The sequence below is a fragment of the Brachycentrus maculatus genome, unplaced genomic scaffold, assembly GCF_059751285.1.
Source record: "Brachycentrus maculatus isolate JH-2025_06_01 unplaced genomic scaffold, ASM5975128v1 h1tg000563l, whole genome shotgun sequence".
Classification (NCBI taxonomy): Eukaryota; Metazoa; Arthropoda; class Insecta; order Trichoptera; family Brachycentridae; genus Brachycentrus; species Brachycentrus maculatus.
Genome location: NW_028281306.1, coordinates 166,391 through 189,293, shown reverse-complemented (window position 1 = coordinate 189,293; position 22,903 = coordinate 166,391). Strand labels below are relative to the sequence as shown.

Sequence of the window (22,903 nt, the reverse complement as noted above, 5' to 3'; positions counted from 1 at the left end):
TACACAAAAATTTCAATTCCATACTATTTCTGTGAGCCTAAGCTGGTCATTATTAAAAATAGCGTAGTCATACAGGAGAAAGTGACCAAGTGCATTTTGTTACAAAAACGTGATCATTGACTATTTGATATCTTACTAGCTTAATATTGCCCTGAAAAACATCCCAAAGGATTTTTAACTTGGAAGTATAATATTATTACGGGGCTCGGGTATAGGTAATAATAACTCGTAATTAGGATGCAATCGGTTTATTCAACAGGTCGCCGTGACAGTACAATGACAAGTGTGTCCAGCATCCCCTGCATTCGTCTCATAAGGGATATAACGTAAACGTTCCCCGCGTACACCCCGCCCTGCCCCTAGCGGACGCACAGGGTCATAGTTCATGTTGCTACAAATATTACGCCGTAACATTATATTGGGGCTTACAATAAATGTTGCAAAAACCCATGTGTTGTGCAACAGCCCAACAACCCTTATGTTGAGTCACCAGCGCATCCAAAGGGTCGAGAGTTTCAAGTACTTGGGAGTGTACGCGACTGAAAATGGCAGCCTTCAAAAGGAACTGGGAGTGCGATTAGGACTCGCAGGGTCCGCCTTTAACAGTATGAAGGCTGTCTGGAGATCGGATTTATACTCGGTGAAGACCAAATGCCGCCTATACAATGCCTGCATTGCTCCTGTTCTCTTATACGGCTGTGAAACATGGCACCTTACAAGGGCCCAGAGCAGCCGTGTACTAAGCTTTAAGAATAGGTGTTTGCGGAGAATTTTAGTGGTTTGACTTTGTGAAGAATGAAGAGATGAGGCGTAGGACGCAGCAAATCTTGGTCACAACTGTCGTCAAGAAAAGGCGATTCAGTTGGCTTGGCCATGTACTCCGCATTCCTCCTGAGAGCCTTCATCAAGCTTGCCTCTTTTACAAGGCATCAGGTTCGCGCCGCCCAGGACGACCACTGCTGACAATTCGTCGGCAGTTCTCGTCAGAACTTGGGGACGCGGATCTGACTTGGGAGGATGCAAGGGAGCTGGCAGCCGACAGAAAAGCCTGGAGTCCCTAGGGAGCGGATATGGTTTAAAAAAATAATATATTGACTTGTTAGCAATGACTAACTGCATTGATGTTTATTTTGTTGCCAAGCAAAAGTGACTTAAATGGCCCTCCTGAACATTTTACGTTTTGTCAGTTGGTCACTTTCTCCTGTACGACTACGATAGGTATCAAATTGTAGTAGAGTGGGTTCGAACCGAGAAACTCTGACTCGAGAGTCCGCGACGCCAACCACGGGACCACAACCCGACGCATTGGCTCGGCGTATTGATGGATCGGTAAATAAAAACGCAATTTCTAGTGTATAATATATATTTTGTAGTATTAAATATTCCTTCGTCATATATGATAACTTAAAAATACGTAAAATAGTACTACAACAATCCGTTATAAGAAAAAAAATGATAATCATTATCCAAGTATTTTAACGTTAACAAATTAAATAATATTTCACCAGAACGTAACAGCTATAGATGTCATCCAGTATAACGCTAATATTACATACGGATAAACTCATTAAAATCATTTTTTAACATCTTTACGCTATATATATAATATATATATGTAACTATTTAAAACCATAACACACTTAAATTATGACATACCACAAAATCATATTAAAAATTAAGTATTCAGTAAAACATATCGATAAAAACATAGCCGGAGTGAAAATTATAGGGGTCCAGTCAGAGGATGCTTCGTTGAAGGCTTGTACACCCTCTCATCTCATTGGATCGTTATCCACGTGTGACATAAGAGTTCTCAGCGTAGACTTCTCATGCATTACGACCACATATCGTAAGGCGTCATTGAATTAGTGAAAAATATAGGAGTCCAGTTGAAGGATGCTTCATTGAAGGCTTGTACAGCCTCTCATCTCATTGGATCGATATAAGCCATATTTAATAAAATGCGCAATGTCTAGGACAAAAACCAAGTGTCATTTCAACGCCTGCATTCTAACAGTGCTGCTGTACGGATGCGAATCGTGGCACCTCACCAAAGCTCAAAGCAAGAAACTAGCAAGTTTTGAAAATAGGTGCCTGAGGCGAATACTGGGTATAAAGTGGTATGACTTGGTCAGGAATGACGATGTGAGGAAAAGAACTCAACAGCCCCTCATACTGGAAGTCCTGAAGAGGAGAAGGTGGACATGGTTGGGACATGTCCTTAGAATGCCACCTGAGAGCATCAACCCCTCGTGTCTCTTCTTCCAGCCCCGAGGATTCCGGCGCCCATTCACCGACTATACTCAGCGGAACTTGGAGACGCCGGACTGACCTGGGAGAAGGCAAGGAGATGCTAAACATATCCCTTAGGGACGAAATTTGTTTATTAATTTTAACTGCAGACAGTTCCATATTGAAATGTTGGGTAATATATCCAAAATTTGACCGTTGCCTACCTTCAAAATCCGCCAGATCCATGTAAGTCGATTTTACAAAAAATACTAAATTCTCCGGGTAACATTTATGTTTAAAAGATTTATGTTTAGAAGCACTATCATCAAACCAAGAAAGGTATGTTGAGATGGTTTGGGCATGTGGAACAAATGAGCGGAGAAAAAATAGTAAAATTAATTAATGAAGAGAAACTTGACTTATTAGTATTTCAAATACTCGGACATCAGGTAAGAAGTCGGGATAATCAGCGGGTATGAATGTGAAAGAGGCGAATAATGCCCGCAAAGACAGAGCGGCATGGCGTTCTATTCTCCCTGCCTACCCCTGCCGCAAGCGGCTTGACAGTTAGCTAGAAACAAAATAGACTCATTTACAATAAATTTGAAAAATATTACATACATTTTTTTTGTCCTCAGAAAACCACAGCTGTATTCAGTAGATAATCAAAACAGAGATTCATTGAGAGTAAAGTTTGATCAGCGATCTAGGTGGCATTGTACGCATTATAGACAACTTTCAACAAGAAAATGCCTCCCGGACCCCTATGGTTTTCAGTCCGTCATTCGTCGATGGAATTCGCACTAAAAATCTAATCGTCCATTTGTAAAAAGGGAAGAGTCCATTATATATCGATTCGGCATCAACTTTGCAGTATAACAACGTCGATTCAAATAAAAAACACTTGTATAAGACCATTTTAGAGACAATTAATATAAACATGGCTAAATTCAAATTCGGATATAATAGAAACCCCTTCGAAAGAGACCTGTTTCAAGATGCCCTCATTTTACCCCGACTGTAACGTCTGCTACTGCGGTGTAACGGTTAGCGCGTTTAGCTACCACGCTGGATGTCCCGGGTTCGATTCCCAAGATGGAGGGGTGAAAATAAATATCAGCGATTTTTTTCAACGTATTCTTTTTTATTTATTTTTTGACATCTCATCAAAGATGAAGAAGAATATGGAAGTCTGGGCATTTACGGGGCTGACGACCGTCATTGGCTGGTTTAAGCGATCACTTTACACACGTGTAACATTCACCAATTCTACCCATTATTGACAACCACACTACTCAAATTCTTGGAAGTTCTTTATATATGAACCAATTTAGAAACCTTGTTCTTGAATCACTTCACTAGAGACATCTATTGGTGAGATGTAAAGAAGCTTTTTAATAAGCTTTTTTTTCTTTTTTATTAGTTAACTGTTTTATCTGAAATTCTAAACTAATATTTTACATTCAAAAACACGATAAAATAATGTATTAAATCGTTTTAAAACGTTATGCTTTGTCAAAATCAAGAAGTTAGCGTTTTAGGAGTTCAGTTCATTTCGAAAAGTCCATGTGGATAGCGTCTTATATGCTCGAAAACTAGGCATAATTTATTTTATATATTTTTTTATTTGTTTGCACATAACGGTCAGTTGATAATGTACAACAAATATCTCAAAATTGACAAAAATGTAGTTAGAGCACTTCACGTAGGGCACGTCAATGTCATTAAAATATTATGGTTTCGGTCACTTTATGGTAATATCTATCAACTTTTAATTTAAGTTTTACTTGGTAAATACCACCATTTCTTCAAAACTAATGCAACACGTGTTTTGATGCGTTCCCTATTATTTTCAAACACCGTATGTGAAGAAATAGAATGCGTCGAAACACGTGTCACAATAGATTTTAAGAAATAGCGATATTCACCTAGTAACACTCAAATTCGCCTCCGTAGTGTAATGGTCAGCACACTCGGCTACCGTTCTGGAGGTCCCGGGTTCGATTCCCGCGGGGGGTCAAATAAATATAAGTGATTTTTTCACTGTAATATTTATAGAATATTACCTGAAGCGGAGGGCTGATCACCTTTCCTTCGTGTGTAAACGATCAAGATAACACTGCGTTCATATGAAGCAGTGCCCTATGCACCATTGGGGTGCGGATAAGGGTTTTATTATTAGTATTATTAACACTTAAATTAATAAATATAAGTGATTTCTTTCTAATATTTGATACAACCCTGGACTGGTCCCTGAAGCGCAGGAGTGATCACCTTGCCTTCACGTAAGTAACGATAAAGATAACACTGCGTCTATACGATGTAGTGCCCTATGCACCATCGGGTAGACAGAAAAAAGAATAAAACTTAAATTACAAATATAATTACTTTAAAAAAAAACTAAACAGACCCAGCCAAATTTGGATAAAAAGATAGTGTAAGACATTAAAAATGTCACAGAGTTGGGATGTATTGTGGTGCAAAGGGCACTGAAATGAATAATCGAAAACAAGCACGAATTCCATCGACGAGTAAATTAAAAAAATAAACAATATTTCACAATTTATACAGATTTATGTAATATTCAAATTCTTGTAGCTATTTCAAATTTGCGTTTGGGAAACATTATATCGTATGTATTAGTTTTTTAGTAAATCTATTTATTTTCTTAAAATATAAATAAATTGTTTATATTTTTTTTCATATATATTTTTCTCAAGGTACCACATTTTATAGGTCAGGTCATTTTATTAAAAATTCAAGATGGAAAAAAATATATTAAAAAAAAAATAAAAAAACAAATGATTTTTTTTTCTTTTTTTTTAAAGATAACGAAAAATCACAAAAAAATATAAGCACCAGATTTTTTATAATGATAAAAATATATATTAAAAAATGCTATACAAATTTTAAGAATTATCGATTATTCGATTTAAAAAACTAGATAATTAAAAAATATTAAATTAACGCTTAATTTTTTTCATATGTACAAACAAAAATGGTGTTTTTAAAAAAAAATATTAAAAAAAATAAAAATAAAAAAATTTATAAAAAGCGTTTCATATCTTTCAGGTACCATTTGAAAAATATCATTTAAATACATTTTTTTTATGTACGTAAAATATTTTTCTATTTTTTTTTTTTATAAATATGAAACGCACAAAAAAATACAGATTACAAAAAAAAATATTAATATTGAATTTTTTCATTTTAATCCCTATACCAGTTGCAATCGTTTAAAAAATATACATATATAAATTTAACACACAAGAAACATTTAAAAAATCAGTCATTAAAAATCAAAAAACGTTCTGAATAAAGAGATTCTTCGAAATGTCTTTTTTTTTTAATATACTGAAACGAATTTGATGAGAGAAGAAAAAAATAATACATAAAAATGATCATCTAAGGTCCGACTGTCTATAAAAATTAGACGATCGCAAGGACATTCCGGCAAGCCATCGAACGGGACATTCCATCGGAAAATCCATTCCGGGATATAAAAAAAAGAGTTTGAATTCTAAATTTATGCGGTAGATACATCGTAGTCGAAATGCGATCCCTCAGACGAATGTGTGACAAAGCGATGTCTGATCGATGTTCGAACGATGAAATAAGGAAAGACTGCAAGGTTGAGATAAGCATTATCGATAAAATCAGGAAAGGATGGTTTGGGCATGTGGAACGTATGAGTGAGGAAAGAACGGTTAAAAATTTATGAGGCGAATGAAGTTGGAAAAAGAAGCAGAGGAAGACCGAGGAAAACTCGGCACAATCAAGTATGTCGAATACTTCGAGCGGCCGGGTCAAGAGTCGTAATAATCGTCGGGTATGGTACCATAGGGGTGCATTTAATTGTTTGAAGAAGATAAACGTCCTTAAAAAGGACTACTTGTTGTCAATTTGCTTGAGACTTTCTAACAACGGCCCTGAGAAAAGCCTTTAACCGCGTTCATAAAAAAAAAACACATATCGTAGTCATACAGGAGAAAGTGACCAACTAACAAAACGTAAAATGTTCAGGAGGGCCATTTAAGTCTCTTTTGCTTGGCAACAAAATAAACATCAATGCAGTTAGTCATTTTTAACAAGTCAATATATTATACTTCCAAGTTTAAAATCCTTTGGGATGTTTTTCAGGGCAATATTAAGCTAGTAAGATATCAAATAGTCAATGATCACGTTTTTGTAAAAAATGCACTTGATCACTTTCTCCTGTATGACTACGATATTGTTGATAACGTGTGTTGATTCTAACATATACTCATATAACATAATCCTTCATGTGTGAACAGTCAAGATAACATCGCGTTTATATGACTCTGCTTTAGTCCGCCTCCGTGGTGTAATGGTAAGCGTGTTTAGCTACCGTGCTGGAGGTCCCAGGTTCGATTCCCAGGGGGGTGAGAATAAATATCAGTGAATTTACACTCTATTATTTATTTAATATTACTCTGGACTGGTCCCTCAAACGCAGAAGTGATCACCTTGCCTTCATATAATTAACGATCAAGATAACATTGCGTCAATACGATGCAGTGCCCTATGCACCATTGGGTGCGGATAAGGGTTGCCCTATGCGCCTTTGGGGTGAGGATAAGGGTTCGAGGAAGAAGAAGAATTTAATCTATTGGATTGTCTTCAAAATTGTCCCGAGAATGCTCTACCGTCCTGTCTCTTCGGAGTGGCTTGCCGTAACGCCTCTAGCGGCTGTCTCGTTTGCTCGTACGTTTTGAAAAATCAAAACCAAATACGCTTATTGCTGTTTAGAAAATCACCGCCGCACCGTACACGTACAAAGTTTCAAAATAGGCTGCAAAAGACAGCGTACAAAATTACCGCTAATATTTTGTATCAAAAAATTTGTGCCAATTTGTCCAAAAATCAAGCTTTTTGACATTTTAATTTCGTTTAATTTTTGCGTCAAAATCTATGCGAATTGCAGTGGCGGATTAGGCCCGAGGCCCCGCGGGCCCGGCCAAATAACAGGGGCGGACAATTGTGACAAAAAAGCCACCGATAACAACAAGAACTAACTCGGAGTACCTAAATATTCCAATAGTTGACAATAAAGTAAATTCATTATGTAATCTACATGGCGGATACTAAGACAGGGGCGAATGGTACTTCCTGCATGGCCGGGGGCCCAGGGCGGCCCAGACGACTGATCCGCCACTGGAATCACTCTTACAAACGAAAGAGAATTGTCAAATTTTGACGAGTAGAAAAATACGAGGAATATTAAATTTTCAAAGAGCGATTCAAATGCATTATTACTGATTTCTTTTCTCTTTACTTTTTAAACTAAATTATTGTTTAATACATACAAAAGACAGGTCGGACGACTTATTATTTCTTTCGTGCATTTACCGTGCGATCTAACATTTTTTTATTTATTTATATATATATGCACACTAATCATAAACCTAGTAACCCAAATGCAAGGCCCTGCGATACCAACTAACTCATCCAACGACTTCAAAGCCCATTTAAATAAAATATTTTTAAATAAATATTCTAAAATGTTTTTCAACTAATACTAATTCATACAAGTGTTTTAATGGAACCAAATTCAGTAATTGGTTCATACAAATGTTTAATGGATCCAAAGTCAGTAATTTGATTCATACAAATGTTTTCATGGGACCGAAGTCAGTAATTTGATTCATACAAATGTTTGATGGATCCAAAGTCAGTAATTTAATTAATACAAATGTTTTAATGGAACCAAATTCAGTAATTTTATTCATATAAATGTTTTAATGGAACTAAAGTCAGTAATTTTATTCATACAAATGTTTTAATGGAACCAAAGTCAGTAATTCGATTCATACAAATGTTTTAATGGAACCAATGTCAGTAATTTGTTTCATACAAATGTTTTAATGGAACCAAAGTCAGTAATTTATTCATACAAATGTTTAAATGGAACCAAAGTCAGTAATTGAATTCATATAAATATTTTAATGGAACCAATATCGAAGATAAAGTAAAAACGATGTTTTAATGCAATCAAAGTAGGAAACTAAATTAAAAATGATGTTTAAATGGAACCAAAGTCGACAATTCAATTAAAAGTGATATTTTATTGTAACCCAAACTCAGGAAATTAATTATAAGTGATGTTTAAATGGAACAAAAGTATGTATATTAAATATAAGCAATGTTTTAATGGAACCAAACTCGGGAAATTGATTATAAGCGATGTTTTCATGGAACCAAAGTCAAATAATTAATTGTAAGCAATGTTTTAATGGAACCAAAGTCAGGAAATTAATTATAAGCGATGTTTTGATGGAACCAAACTCGGGAAATTGATTATAAGCGATGTTTTAATGGAACCAAAGTTGGGAAATCAATTATAAGCGATGTTTTGATGGAACCAAACTCGGGAAATTGATTATAAGCGATGTTTTAATGGAACCAAAGTTGGGAAATAAATTATAAGCGATGTTTTAATGGAACCAAAGTCGGGAAATTAATTATAAGCGATGTCCTAATGGAACCAAAGTCGGTAAATTAATTATAAGCGATGTTCTAATGGAACCAAAGTCGGTAAATTAATTATAAGCGATGTTCTAATGGAACCAAAGTCAGGAAATTAATTATAAGCGATGTTCTAATGGAACCAAAGTCGGTAAATTAATTATAAGCGATGTTTTCATGAAACCAAAGTCAAATAATTCATTGTAAGCGATGTTTTAATGGAACCAAAGTCGTTGGAGAGACGTTTAAGAAGTTAAAATTTACGATTTCAAGCTACATATTCCTCTTTCAGTTATACAAAACTAATTTAAAATCGCAGGACCTTTTAAAACCATGAAATGACAAGGATGTAATGTAGGGAGGCCAAAAAAATTTCAAAATTAACGGGCCAGAATGTATACATATATAAATACATATATAGAAATACATTTAACAAAGAAGGCACCTTGGTACAGTCAAGAATCTAAAAAAAATAATACAAAAAAAAATAAAAAAAATTAAATAAAATAAATTCCATTTGCCAAGACATGGTTTTTTCCTTTTAAATTAACAATAATTAACAATTAATTTAATTTTAAATTCAGTGCATATTCTATATATAAACATTCTAAACGCCAATCCTATATAACTTATACAGAAATTTTTTGACTGCAGATTGATATAAATTTAAAAAATTTGCGTCTTCAAAATTCAATTGTTTTTTTTCCAAATAAATTTTTTTATATTAAATTTTTTTTTTTCAAAATCATTTTGGCGAATTCGCTCGCGTTAAACTACGAATAACGTTAAGAAAGGATTACTTATACAATTAAAAAATATTCAATTTTTTTACGTATGTCTGAAGTAGTGCTTTATGCAAGTTCGTCCCTTGCGCCAAAGGGCGCAGGATCCATATCGGCGAATCATAAATGCGGTTTTGAAAATTGCAATCAAGTATATAAAAAAATATATATACTGGTGTTTGAATTTCGAATCGTTTTAAAAATTAAATACGGAGATGCGTTTTGAAAATTTCTCAACATTGTGTAACTACGAGTGGTTTGGCGCGTTTTACAAAATTTGTGTAAATTATACGAGAATTGTACAAATGCGCATGGTAATTATACAAGAAGTGTATAAATGCGCGCGGTAATTATACAAGAATTACATAAATGCGCACGGTAATTATACGAGAATTGTATAAATGCGCGTGGTAATTATATAATAATTGTATATAAACGTGCGATCGTTTTGTAAGAATTGTATAAAGACATGCGCAACGTGTCCTTACCTTTCGAAATCCTCCGAAAATTACACTATTAGTGGTTGGCGCGTTTGGCTACCGTGCTGGAGGTCCCGGGTTCGATTCCCAAAGGGGTCACAATAAATTTCAGGGATTTTTTACCTTAATTTTTGGTACCTTCATTTAACAATCAAGTCACACTGCGTCAGTACGATGCAGTGCCCTATGCACCATTAGGTGTCGACAAGGGGCAGAAAAGTATAGATAGTTGAATTCTTCATATGTGCAATTTTTTTTCTTTTTCAGTTTTCAACATGAATAGAACTGACTGGATATTGTACAAATTACGTATAAATTACACAAACGTCGCACTTGATCGCTCGTAAAATTTAAACAACCGTATAAAAACGCGGACAAACTAACCGACGACAGCGTCGTACACGAAAACACGCATAAATCATATAGGAATTGTAGAAAAACATGTCCAACAACATTACAAATTATAACTTAGTATAAAATTAGTATAAAAAAAATCGTCTCGGTCGTACGAAACTTGCGGCGACGCGTCAAAAGTGCTCGGAATCCACTTCAGCCGCTTCAAAATAGGTCTCGCACAAGTTCAAACACTGAATTCGCATTTCGACACTGCTCAGACTCAAATTGGCCATCTATTCTACATTTTTTGCGGTTTACGATTTGCGATTTGCGCCCAAAGATGCTGTCCTAGATCAAATTTCTTCCTTGTAGGATAATTATCTTCTCGTGGACCTTTCCGGACATTTTTCTCCGGAATATCTCACTTTCTCTTCAAGCTTTCAATGCCCAAAGTCAACACATGTTTGCGGGAAACGCTGAAAAGCGTATTTTCCACAGTGTTGGTAGAGAATTGGGTGTTGCGGCTACTTGTGATTAGTATACCGAGGGTCGAGCGGCAGACTGCCAGAGTATAACAAGGGTCCTTTTCCATACTGTTGGTAGAGAGCGGGAGACGCTTGCGAGCGTTCTATTTGCTTACTTTAGGTAGAGCGCGAGAGACGCCTGCAAACATTGTACAGATGGGAATTGGGTGTTGCGGCTACTTGTGATTAGTATACTGAGGGTCGGGCGGCAGACTGCCAGAGTATAACAAGGGTCCTTTTCCATACTGTTGGTAGAGAGCGGGAGACGCTTGCGAGCGTTCTATTTGCTTACTTTAGGTAGAGCGCGAGAGACGCCTGCAAACATTGTACAGATGGGAATTGGGTGTTGCGGCTACTTGTGATTAGTATACTGAGGGTCGGGCGGCAGACTGCCAGAGTATAACAAGGGTCCTTTTCCATACTGTTGGTAGAGAGCGGGAGACGCTTGCGAGCGTTCTATTTGCTTACTTTAGGTAGAGCGCGAGAGACGCCTGCAAACATTGTACAGATGGGAATTGGGTGTTGCGGCTACTTGTGATTAGTATACTGAGGGTCGGGCGGCAGACTGCCAGAGTATAATTAGGGTCCTTTTCCATACTGTTGGTAGAGAGCGGGAGACGCTTACGAGCGTTCTATTTGCTTACTTTAGGTAGAGCGCGAGAGACGCCTGCAAACATTGTACAGATGGGAATTGGGTGTTGCGGCTACTTGTGATTAGTATACCGAGGGTCGGGCAGCAGACTGCCAGAGTATAATTAGGGTCCTTTTCCATACAGTTGGTATAGAGCGGGAGACGCTTGCGAGCGTGCTATTTGCTTACTTTAGGTAGAGCGCGAGAGACGCCTGCAAACATTGTACAGATGGGAATTGGGTGTTGCGGCTACTTGTGATTAGTATACTGAGGGTCGGGCGGCAGGCTGCCAGAGTATAACTAGGGTCCTTTTCCATACTGTTGGTAGAGAGCGGGAGACACTTGCGAGCAATATTATCTGTATTGCAGGTTTGATCACTTCGTCTTTGCACAAGCAATGATCAAAATAACACTGCGTTAATGCGTTCCAGTGCCCTTTGCACCACTGGGTGCGGATAAGCATTTGAAGAAGAATTTAAATCGCATTCGATAAATACAATTTTATATCTTTAGTGATCATTGTCGGTCCAAATCAAAAGTGTTGAGACCACAACCCTGTTGCGTTAGCGGCAGATTTTATTGTCCACCTCGATGACGTACTGGTTAGAGCGTTTGGCTACCGTGCCGAAAGTACTGGGTTCGATTCCCAGCGTCCACATTTCGGACAGGCGTTTTTTACGCCTGTGGACCGCTGGCGACGGGATTTGATAATTCTGTACGTATAGTTAAGACCTTAGCAAAGAGATTGGTACATAATACTCATATATAAAAAAATTGGATAATTCCTTCTTTTCTGCCTTTGAAATGGGACCGGCGCAGAAGGTAAAACTACCCTTCCCGGCCTTAAGCATCAATCCACCCAACAGATACAAATACCTTTCCCGTTATGTAAGGGAAAGGTAAATGTTTTTCTATTCAAGGTACTCCTACCACATTAAGAAATTTCAGAGGTGCATGTTTACCATATTACGGCAACATATTGAACATATTATGTTTTACACGGGCAATCAAAATTTGGACCAATTGTGCTTTTTTAACAAAATTAGACTGTTATGTTTTTCCGTGGCACACCAACTAATCACCAGTGTGCCGCGGCACACACTTTAAAGTGTTATAAGACGATGAATAGACCGTTTGAATTAGAAGCAGTGTCGATATTTTAATCTTTTAATACCATAGTTTGTTTCTTTTCAAGACCTATTTTAAATCGTTTGAAAAGGCGTCGTGTGATCTTCGGATCGTTTTCACATTTCGGTGAGACAAACAGAGTGAAGATGAAGACTCGCGGCGCGGGCGAGCGCTCGGTCCGCGTCTATGTGCCGAAGTCGTGCGAGTTGTCTATGGAGAACAGCTCCTTGTAGAGCGCCGGGAACACGTACTGCGGATGGGCCGCCTTGAACTTGGACAGGGCTTCCATGTGCATGAGGCTCAACTCTCTGGAAGGGAAAAATAGTTAGACGCTTCAATACGACACCAACTCGGGAAAATGGCATATCGCTCACTCCTTTCAACAACATCGTATATCAAAAATCGACAATGTACTACATCCCAGCAAAAGCAGCATATTTTCAACTTAATATTTACCCGCTACAGGGCAGAAAATGTTGTTTTTGCATTTCGAAAGGTGTTGTTTAATTATTTTTTTAATATCCTAAATATTTTTCAAATGGAGAATAAACATTCAGGTTTTAGCTAAAAAGATCTGTTGCACAGTAAAAAGTTCAATAGGTGGCTTGATATTTATTTTTAATACATCTAATTATATTTTTAAACTTTAAAAACGATCTCCTGAAAAATCAAGTTTTTTATTTATGACGTTGTTGAAAGGAGTAAGCGATATGTGTATTATGGATTCCTTTCACATGCGGGTAGTGAATCAATGCGTCCATACCTGAAGGTCGGTATCTTGGCCAGCAGCGTGTCCAGGACGGTGACGTCCCCCTTGATGGGCAGGTGGTTCATGTCGATCTCATGCCGCATGGCCGTGATGGACATGTTGAACAGGCACTGGATCTCCGTGTTGCCGCGCAGCCCGTGCCTCTCTGCAATCACAAACGCCACCCGTCACAAAACCACCCGTAGCAACTCCACCGGCCGCAACTCCACCCGTCGTGACTCCACACGTCGCGACTCCATCCGTCGCGACTCCACCCGTCGCGACTCCCCCGTTGTGACACCACCGTGGAATATTGTGGATGAGTATCATCGTTGAACAACAAAGTAGACAAAAATATCCACATCTTCTAGTACACAACCATGATACAATTTACCCACAACGAAGGGTTGATAGATAAGTATCGTTCCAAACATTTTTAATTTGTTGCCGACGGATGTTAGAGGTCAAAATAAAATATGGAACAAAGGCAAAATAAAGGAATGGGTGAATGATCAAGAGTTAATTCTATGAAAATTGTAAAATAGTCTTCTTCTCCGTCTTATTCCTCATTGCTGAGGGTTGTGACCCTTGTGGAAGCAATGACTCTTCTCCAGTTCACTTGCCTGCGCTGCACGTAGCGCTCCAACCACCGAGGTGCCTGCTGCTGCCTTAACTCCATCGGTCCATCGTATGGGGATCTTCATCTCCCTCTCCTTCCCTACAGGCTACCCATCACAACCAGTCGCTCCAGGCTATCCTCGTTGCCACACTCAACGTGTCCTGAACTGGAGAATTCGTTGGGTACAGACATTGGCCAGAGTCAAGCCATCCGAGTGTAGTTCCTGGCGAATGGACTCATTGGTGCGTCTAGCCGTCCATGGGATTCGGAGCATACGCCTCCAACACCACATTTCGAAGGCATCAATTTTTCTGCTTTCTGCTGCTTTTATAGTCCATATTTCAACAGCATAGTGGAAAATGGAGTGGACCAAGCTCCTGACAAGGTTCATCTTGGTGTTATTACTCTTGGTGAAGCTACATCTTGGTGGTGTAGTAAAATAGTATATATTTTTAAAAAACTTCTCTCTTTTTTGTGTGTATATCAGGTTAAATGAATAAAAACAATAAAAAAATGTATGTAAAAAGAACTCCACCAACAAGACACACAAGGTGGCTTGGTGGGTCTCTGCAAAGTAAATATTTTAAATATGTTTATAATTGTTATTTGAAATAAATATAAACAATTATTTAAATAAAATAAAAAAAAGTGTAATATCCAAACCTGGCCACAGCAGCACCAGACTCTGGTAGAGCGCCAGCTCCGTCTCGGTCAGCTTGAGCTGCGCTATGGACCTGGCCGCCTCAAAGATGCACGCCACCAGCTTGGTCTCCCCGGGGTCCGACGTGTACAGCGCCTCCTGGGGCAGCAGCACCTCGCCGTACAGCACCGCGTTCTGCGACAGGTCCATCAGCCGAGACATGCGCACTATCGCCAGCTCAAAGGAACCTGGAATGCACAAATGTCACTTTAGGTGTGCCTCAGGGAAGGTTTCTCGATCCCCACGGATGATGAATATTTGGGGGCCACACGAGCTTAAGTACTCTCTTATGGTAGAGAAAGTCCAAAAGAAGTTTCTGAGGTATCTCTACATGAGGGAGTACGGGTATTATCCTCGGCTCTACCCGACCCAGTTCTTCCAGGGTATGCTTGGCTACAATAGTTTAGAGACTAGAAGGAATGTGTAATTGATTACGCATTTTTATCGATTGTTGCGCGGTATGATCGATAATCCTGAAATTATCCGGAACATTGGTCTGTATGTTCCCGATAGTTACCTAAGACAGCGTCGACATATATTGTTTCACATTCCTATACACAGGACCAACCTGCCGATGGTTATGCCTGTAGGAAGAGCTACCGCTATGTTGAACAATATCTCATTGGATATTGATCTGTTCCGTGTGTCTGAAGGAATTTTCCGAAGCGGGATTCTTCTACAACTTTAGCAATAGTATTCTTGCTTATTTTCTATTTTTGTTAATTTATATCATTTAAATTTAAGTTTGTAATGTGTATGTTAATTTTAAATAAATAAATTGAAATTAAAATTGAAAAAATTTATCCTGTTGTATTGAGAAAATAAAGTTATTTTCTATTTTGTTGATTATCTCTCGACTACCCAGGCCATGGAAACTCCTCCAATGCCCGCGGGGTCCATATGGGCCAAAATGTAAAGTATTATATTATTCATAACATTTTGAGTGTGTCCAAATACTTGTTGGCAAAATCTGGATTTTCTCCAATTACAGGAGTTATTTTCATATTATTTTATGTCAAAAAATTCTACCCATTACTGACAATCTAGTTCTATATATATATATATGAACCAATTTTGAAAGATTATTCTTGAATCACTAGAACTTCACTAGAGACATCTATTGGTGAGATGAAAAGAAGCTTTTTACTGAGCAGAAATTTTTTATTAGTATGTGAGGTCAGAATCCTGGATTATAATCACACACATGAGAAACGCCAGAAAACATCATTTTCATTTTTATTATTTAAGCTTATAATTTCACCAGATAATTTATTTACAACATTTTGAGTGTGTCCAAATACTTGTTCACAAAATCTGGATTATCTCCAATTACAGGAGTTATTTTTATATTATTTTTTGACATCTGAACCGATTTCGAAACATTATTCTTAGATCATTAGAACTTCGCTAGAGACATCTATTGGTGAGATGAAAAGAAGCAAATAACGGGTGGAATTGGTGAATGTTACACGTGTGTAAAGTGATCACTTAGACCAGCCTACGACGGTCGTCAGCCCCGTAAATGCCCAGACTTCCATATTCTTCTTCATCTTTGATGAGATGTCAAAAAATAATATGAAAATAACTCCTGTAATTGGAGATAATCCAGATTTTGTGAACAAGTATTTGGACACACTCAAAATGTTGTTGTATTTACTATATTTATAGAGATGTGATGGTTATTAGAAGCAATGTGTACAAGGTACACAACACCGGGAAGGGAGGCTTGATATTGTGGCAACCCACACATCGACTATGGCAACTCAAATCGAGTGAAATAGCGAGCTCCCTACACAAAGCCCGCAACGAACGGAAGCGAGCCCGTTACACTTCGTCGCCGCTCCTCCTCAGATCGACACGTATTTCAACTGTTCTCATATTAGAATCACGCGATTATTCTTAAGTATTTTCTTGATTGTAATTCGATAGAACTGAATAAATTTGTGTTAAAAGTAATCCGCTTTCATCTTGCTTCCCTTCTGATAAATTAAAGTGGTATTCAACTAGAAACCACAATATAAAAATTCCAAAAGAAACATACCTGTTTTAAGCAGCAATATTTGGTCGTCCTGGGAGAGCTTCATGAATCCGGGAATGAGCTTAGCAAACTCTATAATATTCTGGATGATTCCCGTCAGCTTCTCCGCGCAATCCAGCCACATCTCCTCCTGCGACATGGACTTGTAGTACAGCAATCTGCAACCAGACAGGGGTTCCTACAGAGCGGCCCTTCGCAACAACAATACTCAAGACTGATGCGTCTTTGCGTTACCCGGAGTCTATATGTGATTCGTTTTTATAATAAGTGTGGCGAAAATAAATCACCCTATAGAAAAAGGTTTTTTATTTGCAAATGGTGTCGTGTGTCAATCATATTTGACATTTCGCTCACTCCTTTCAAGAACGTCATAAATAAAAAATCGTCAATTTTCAGTTATGCGTGTTTTCGGAATGCCCAAAAAATGTACTATATCCCAGCAAAAGTGGCATATTTTAAACTTAATATTTACCCGCTACAGGGCAGAAAGCGTTGTTTTTGCATTTTGATGAAAAGGTATTTTTTAATTATTTTTTTTAAATATACTCAATATTTTTCAAATGGATAAAAAACCTTCAGGTTTTACCTAAAAAGATCTGTTGCACAGTAAAAAGTTCAATAAGTGGCTTGATATATTTTTTAATACATTGTGTTGTATTTTTAAACATTAAAAACGTTCTACTGAAAAATCAAGTTTTTTGATTTATGACGTTCTTGAAAGGAGTGAGCGATTTGTGAACTAGACAGCTGCAGTACACAGTGTAGTAATGGGTGAAGACGCATGCTCCGAATCCCATGAACAGCTAGACACACCAACGAGTCCATTCGCCAGGAACTATGGTTAGAAAGATGGTCTCTTCTAGGATGGTGTGGCCATGTGGAGAGAATGGTTAGAGCAGTATATACGGGAGAGTAGAGCCAAGAGTCATGGGATGCATAGCATAGCATACATAGCATGTGTGATTAGAAGCTAGGACTATATCGACATGCCATACGTAAAGTGCCCTAACTACATTTTTGTCAGTTTTGAGATATTTGGTTTACATTATCAACAGACTGTTATCTACAAGGTCAAAGTTAAAGTCCGCCTCCGTGGGGTAATGGTCAGCGTGTTTAGCTACCGTGCTGGAGGTCCCGGGTTCGATTCCCAGGGGGGGTGAAAATAAATATTAGTGATTTTACACTGTTATATTTATTTAATATTACCCTGGACTGGTTCCTGAAGCGCAAGAGTGATCACCTTGCCCTCAAGTAAGTGATGATCAAGAAAACCCTGCGTCAATTCGATGCAGTGCCCTATGCACCATTGGGTGCGGATAAGGGTTATAAGTAAGTAAGTAAGTAAGTAAATAAACAAAAAAATATATATAAAATAAATTATGCCTAGTTTTCAGGCGTATAAGACGCTATCTACATGGAATTTTCGAAATGAACTGAACTCCTAAAACGCTAACTACTTAATTTTGACAAAGCATAAAGTTTTAAAACGATTTCATACATTATTTTATCGTGTTTTTAATGTATAATACTAGATTAGAGTTTCAGATAAAACCGTTAATTAATTAAAAGAATACGTTGAAAAAATCTTCTAAGCTCTCTCCTGTAAAGTAACAGATTTGCAGATAGAGTACTTTACGTAGGGGCCGTCGATATGCCAGAGTTAGGACGTACTCTTGGACGGCTTGACTCTGGACAGTGTCTGTACACGACGGATTCTCCAGTTCTTTGGGCACATTGCGCGTGGCAATGGGGATAGCCTGGACGACTGGTTGTGATGGGTAGCCTGGAGGGGAAGAGAGGGAGAGGAAGATCCCCACAGGATGGACCGATGGAGTTAAGGCAGCAGCAGGCACCTCGGTGGTTGGAGCTACGTGCAGCGCAGGCAAGGGATAACTGGAGAAGAGTCATTGCTTCCACAAGGGTCACAACCCTCAGTAATGAGAAATAAGACGGAGAAGAGTACAAATAACGGGAATATAAAGTATGTAGCATAAAAAGCAGTAGACTGAATAACATTTCAAAAGGACCAATGAGGCATTACATTTAAATGCAAATATGAACCTTTGGATAGCCTGGAGGGGAAGAGAGGGAGAGAAAGATCCCTACAAGATGGACCGATGGAGTTAAGGCAGCAGCAGACACCTCGGTCGGTGGTTGGAGCGCTACGCGCAGCGCAGGCAAGTCAACTGGAGAAGAGGCATTGCTCCCGCAAGGGTCACAACCCTCAGTAATGAGGAATAAGACGGAGGAGAAGAAATCTAGATGTGATTGGTACCTTCACATGATGGATTACCTGGACATATCCTGTGGTTTTCTGAACATCTCGTGGATGTACTCCAGCTTGGGATTGGTGTTGGCGTGCGCCTCAGCCAGGGTCTTCACCAAAACCTCGCTGATGTGCCCCTCCGCTAAAAAAAGCCGAAACTAACATTAAAATCTATATTGTAACTGCAGACGGTTGGTAGAATTCCATATTGAATTGTTGGGCAATATATCCAAAATTGAACACGGTTATTGGATTGAATTCTACTTTTATTTACATATCGTAGTCGTACAGGAGAAAGTGACCAACTAACAAAAACGTAAAATGTTCGGGAGGGCCATTTAAGTCACTTTTGCTTGGAAACTAAATAAACATCAACGCAGTTAGTCATTTTTAACAAGTCAATATATTATACTTCCGAGTTTAAAATCCTTTGGGATGTTTTTCAGGGCAATATTAAGCTAGTAAGATATCAAATAGTCAATGATCACGTTTTTGTAAAAACATGCACTTGGTCAATTTCTCCTGTATGACTACGATATATCGCTCACTCCTTTCAAGAACGTCATAAATCAAAAATTGTCTATTTTCAGTTGTGCATGTTTTCGGAATGCCCAGAAAATGTACTATATCCCAGCAAAAGCGGCATAGTTTTAACTTAATATTTACCCGCTACAGGGCAGAAAGTGTTGTTTTTGTATTTTGAAGAAAATGTATTGTTTAATTATTTTTTTTTAAATACTAAATATTTTTCAAATGGAGAAAAAACCTTCAGGTTTCACCTAAAAAGATCTGTTGCACAGTAAAAAGTTCAATAAGTGGCTTGATATTTATTTTTAATACATTGTATTATATTTTTAAACTTTAAAAACGTTCTCCTGAAAAATCAAGTTTTTTGATTTATGACGTTCTTGAAAGGAGTGAGCGATATATGATAATATGTGACGGGTTTCCTTTTATTAAGACATTATCAAATACGTATTTCTAGAGTGTTTGATAATGTCTTAATAAGAGAAAACGCGTCACATATCATCATTTATCGCTGACTCCTTTCAACAACGTCATAAATCAAAAAACTTGATTTTTCAGGAGATCGTTTTTAAAGTTTAAAAATATAATGAAATGTATTAAAAATAAATATCAAGCCACTTATTGAACTTTTTACTGTGCAAGAGTTTTTTCATAAGTAAAACCTGAATGTTTTTTCTCCATTTGAAAAATATTTAGTATATTTAAAAAAATTATTGAACGATACCTTTTCTTCAAAATGCAAAAACAACACTTTCTGCCCTGTAGCGGGTAAATATTAAGTTAAAAATATGCCGCTTTTGCTGGGATATAGTACATTTTCTGGGCATTCTGAAAACATGCACAACTGAAAATTGACGTTTTTTGATATATGTATGACGTTGTTGAAAGGAGTGAGCGATATATGTAAATAAAAGTAGAATTCAATCCAATAACTGTGTTTTATTTTGGATATATTACCCAAGAATTAAAATGTGACTTTTTACAACATTTTCAATGCGTCTAAATACTTCTGGATTATTTCAAATCAGAAGGTATTTTTAAATCATTTTTTTGACATAGATGAAGAAGAATATGGAAGTCGGGGCGTTTACGGGGCTTACGACCGTCATAGGCTGGTTCAAGTGCAGTACGGGAAGAATCTCACATGCGTTTCTTAAAGGTTTTTTCTTATTAAAAACTTACTAATTTCATCCATAGATGCTGCCTAAGAAGTAGCATGCATAAAAAATTAACATACTAATGTATATAAAAAATCTACAGTGTGGTTTTCAATTTAATAATATAAAGTGATCACTTAAATCAGCCTGTGACGGGTAGGAAGCCCTGTTAATGCCCGGACTTCTATATTCTTCTTCATCTACGTCGACATATCAATCAATAAAGATAAAAACAAATCTTGACACAAATGTCCTATAAAAATTTTAAATACAAAAAAAACTTCATCTTTGTCGTGACATCTAAAACTAACGACTAGGTACACACATAAAGCGAAAAATTAATAATAATAAAAACTTAATACATAAAAACTAAAAGTGCTGTAAAATAAATTAAACATGTTTTAATATTTAAAAAACAAAAATAAAAAATACAAAAAATAAAAAATAAAAATATATCATTTCACACGACTAATTTCCTAAAAGTACAGATGTTTTCATCGACGGGTGATCACAAAAACTTCACCTGTAGATGGAAACATCTATAGTTGTGTCGGGTTGTGGTTCCGTGGTTAGTGTATTTGATACCTCACGAGTGGGCATAGGCTATGAAACTTAAAAACTTGAAGCCTGAGTAAGGTCATGATAAGCGGTGTTGCACAAGCCGTAGCTAGATTTCAGAGTCACTTGGAGGTTAGTTAATTAAAAAAAAAAAAAAAAAACTGTGAAAAACGTTCAAGAAAAAAATTAAATTGGTTCCGTGAAAAGAAATTAAACTTAATTATTGGTCTAATACAAGTGTTTGATTTATAATAGTCTACATCGGCTGTCCAAGCTTAAAACACAGTAAAGGACATTTTTTTTGCAGTCCGTTTTTTTGCATTTTTGTACTAAGTAGAATGACCGACGACAGATGGACGAAACGCGTTCTGGTGTGGAGACCGAGGAACCAGAGGCCTCAAGGACGTCCACCGATGAGATGGGTGGACAACATAAGGAAGTTTGCTGGAAGACAGTGGATGGGGACGGCGCAGGATCGGGAGGAGTGAAGGCGGAAGGGGGAGGCCTTTGTCCAGCAGTGGACCTCAACGGGCTGATATGATGACTAAGTAGAATCTACTTAGTCCAAAAATGCAAAAAAACGTATTACAAAAAAAATGCCCCTTACTGTGTTTTAAGTTAGGACCGCCGACATGTCATTCAATAAAATTGATGCGAAATCAATAAATAATGGAAAGAAAGAAAAAATAACGTAAAATCAAATTATAGTGTGAGAACGGCAACACAAATAGACGACTTTAATACGTAACGTGATCCGATCGCAAAAACTCACTGATCAGATCGTCAGAAGTCAAGTTCCTGCGGTTGACGGCGACAGGGTTGACCATAGCCATTCCCCCGACGCTGCCCATGGCCTGGTGCGCCTGGTGTCCCCCCTCAGCCAAGTCGTCGGGGCTCAGGCTGCCCAGGGGGACCTGCATCGGAGCGCTGGACCCCCCCTGCCCACTCGGCGAGTGCAGGAACGTCGTGGAATCCACGTAGCTAGCCACGAGGCTGTCGACCGAGTTGAGCGCCTCCTGCTTGATCGCGATCACCGTCTTCTGCCCGTACTTCTCAAAGTCGGTCTGCTGGCCGCCCGACAGCCGCGACATGCGGATGTCGTTGAGAGTTATCGTCGTGGTCGACTGCTGCTGCTGCTGCTGCTGCTGTTGCTGGGACGACGCCGTCTGGATGACGTTCGACGAGCGTTGCTGTTGTTGGCTCTTGACGTCCGCTGTCGAGTTTTACAACAAATCGATGCAATGAGCCGATCGCTTACTGAATTGGACTTTAACCCTAAGCAGAAATCCTTTTTTTTTTAATTACTTGTATAATACTTTGATGAAAATTTTGATGACGATTTGTGTGGAAAATCAGATTTTACATATCCGGTATTTTTTGTTTCAATGAGATGGTCCGATGACACAGTTCTCTGTCCTTTAGAGATAATAAACGAGTTCCAGTTCCTTGGATCTCAAATCAGCAATGAAGGAACTTGTGAAGGAGAGATTAGACGTCGTATCGCCATCGCCAAAAGTGCCATGTCTAAGCTAGACAAAATCTGGAAAGACCGGGGTGTGAGTAACAACACCAAGATGAAGCTTGTCAGGAGCTTGGTCCACTCCATTTTTCTCTATGCTGCTGAAACATGGACTATAAAAGCAGCAGAAAGGAGAAAAATTGATGCCTTCGAAATGTGGTGTTGGAGGCGC

General features: G+C 38.0%; 1 protein-coding gene across 1 annotated transcript in view; it reads right to left on the bottom strand.

The window, feature by feature from the left end:
• Window positions 1-10,107: 10,107 nt before the first annotated feature.
• Hr3 (nuclear hormone receptor 3 ROR-beta) overlaps window positions 10,108-22,903 on the bottom strand; it is a 34,685-nt gene continuing 21,889 nt past the window's right edge. The window contains exons 6-11 of the mRNA XM_088273258.1: window positions 21,985-22,437; window positions 18,997-19,111; window positions 16,707-16,861; window positions 14,629-14,853; window positions 13,362-13,512; window positions 10,108-12,906 (exon numbers count right to left, since the gene is read on the bottom strand). Of these exons, the coding sequence (XP_088129384.1) occupies window positions 12,783-12,906; window positions 13,362-13,512; window positions 14,629-14,853; window positions 16,707-16,861; window positions 18,997-19,111; window positions 21,985-22,437 (1,223 nt within the window). The 3' untranslated portion in view covers window positions 10,108-12,782. The remainder of the gene's footprint in view (window positions 12,907-13,361; window positions 13,513-14,628; window positions 14,854-16,706; window positions 16,862-18,996; window positions 19,112-21,984; window positions 22,438-22,903) is intronic.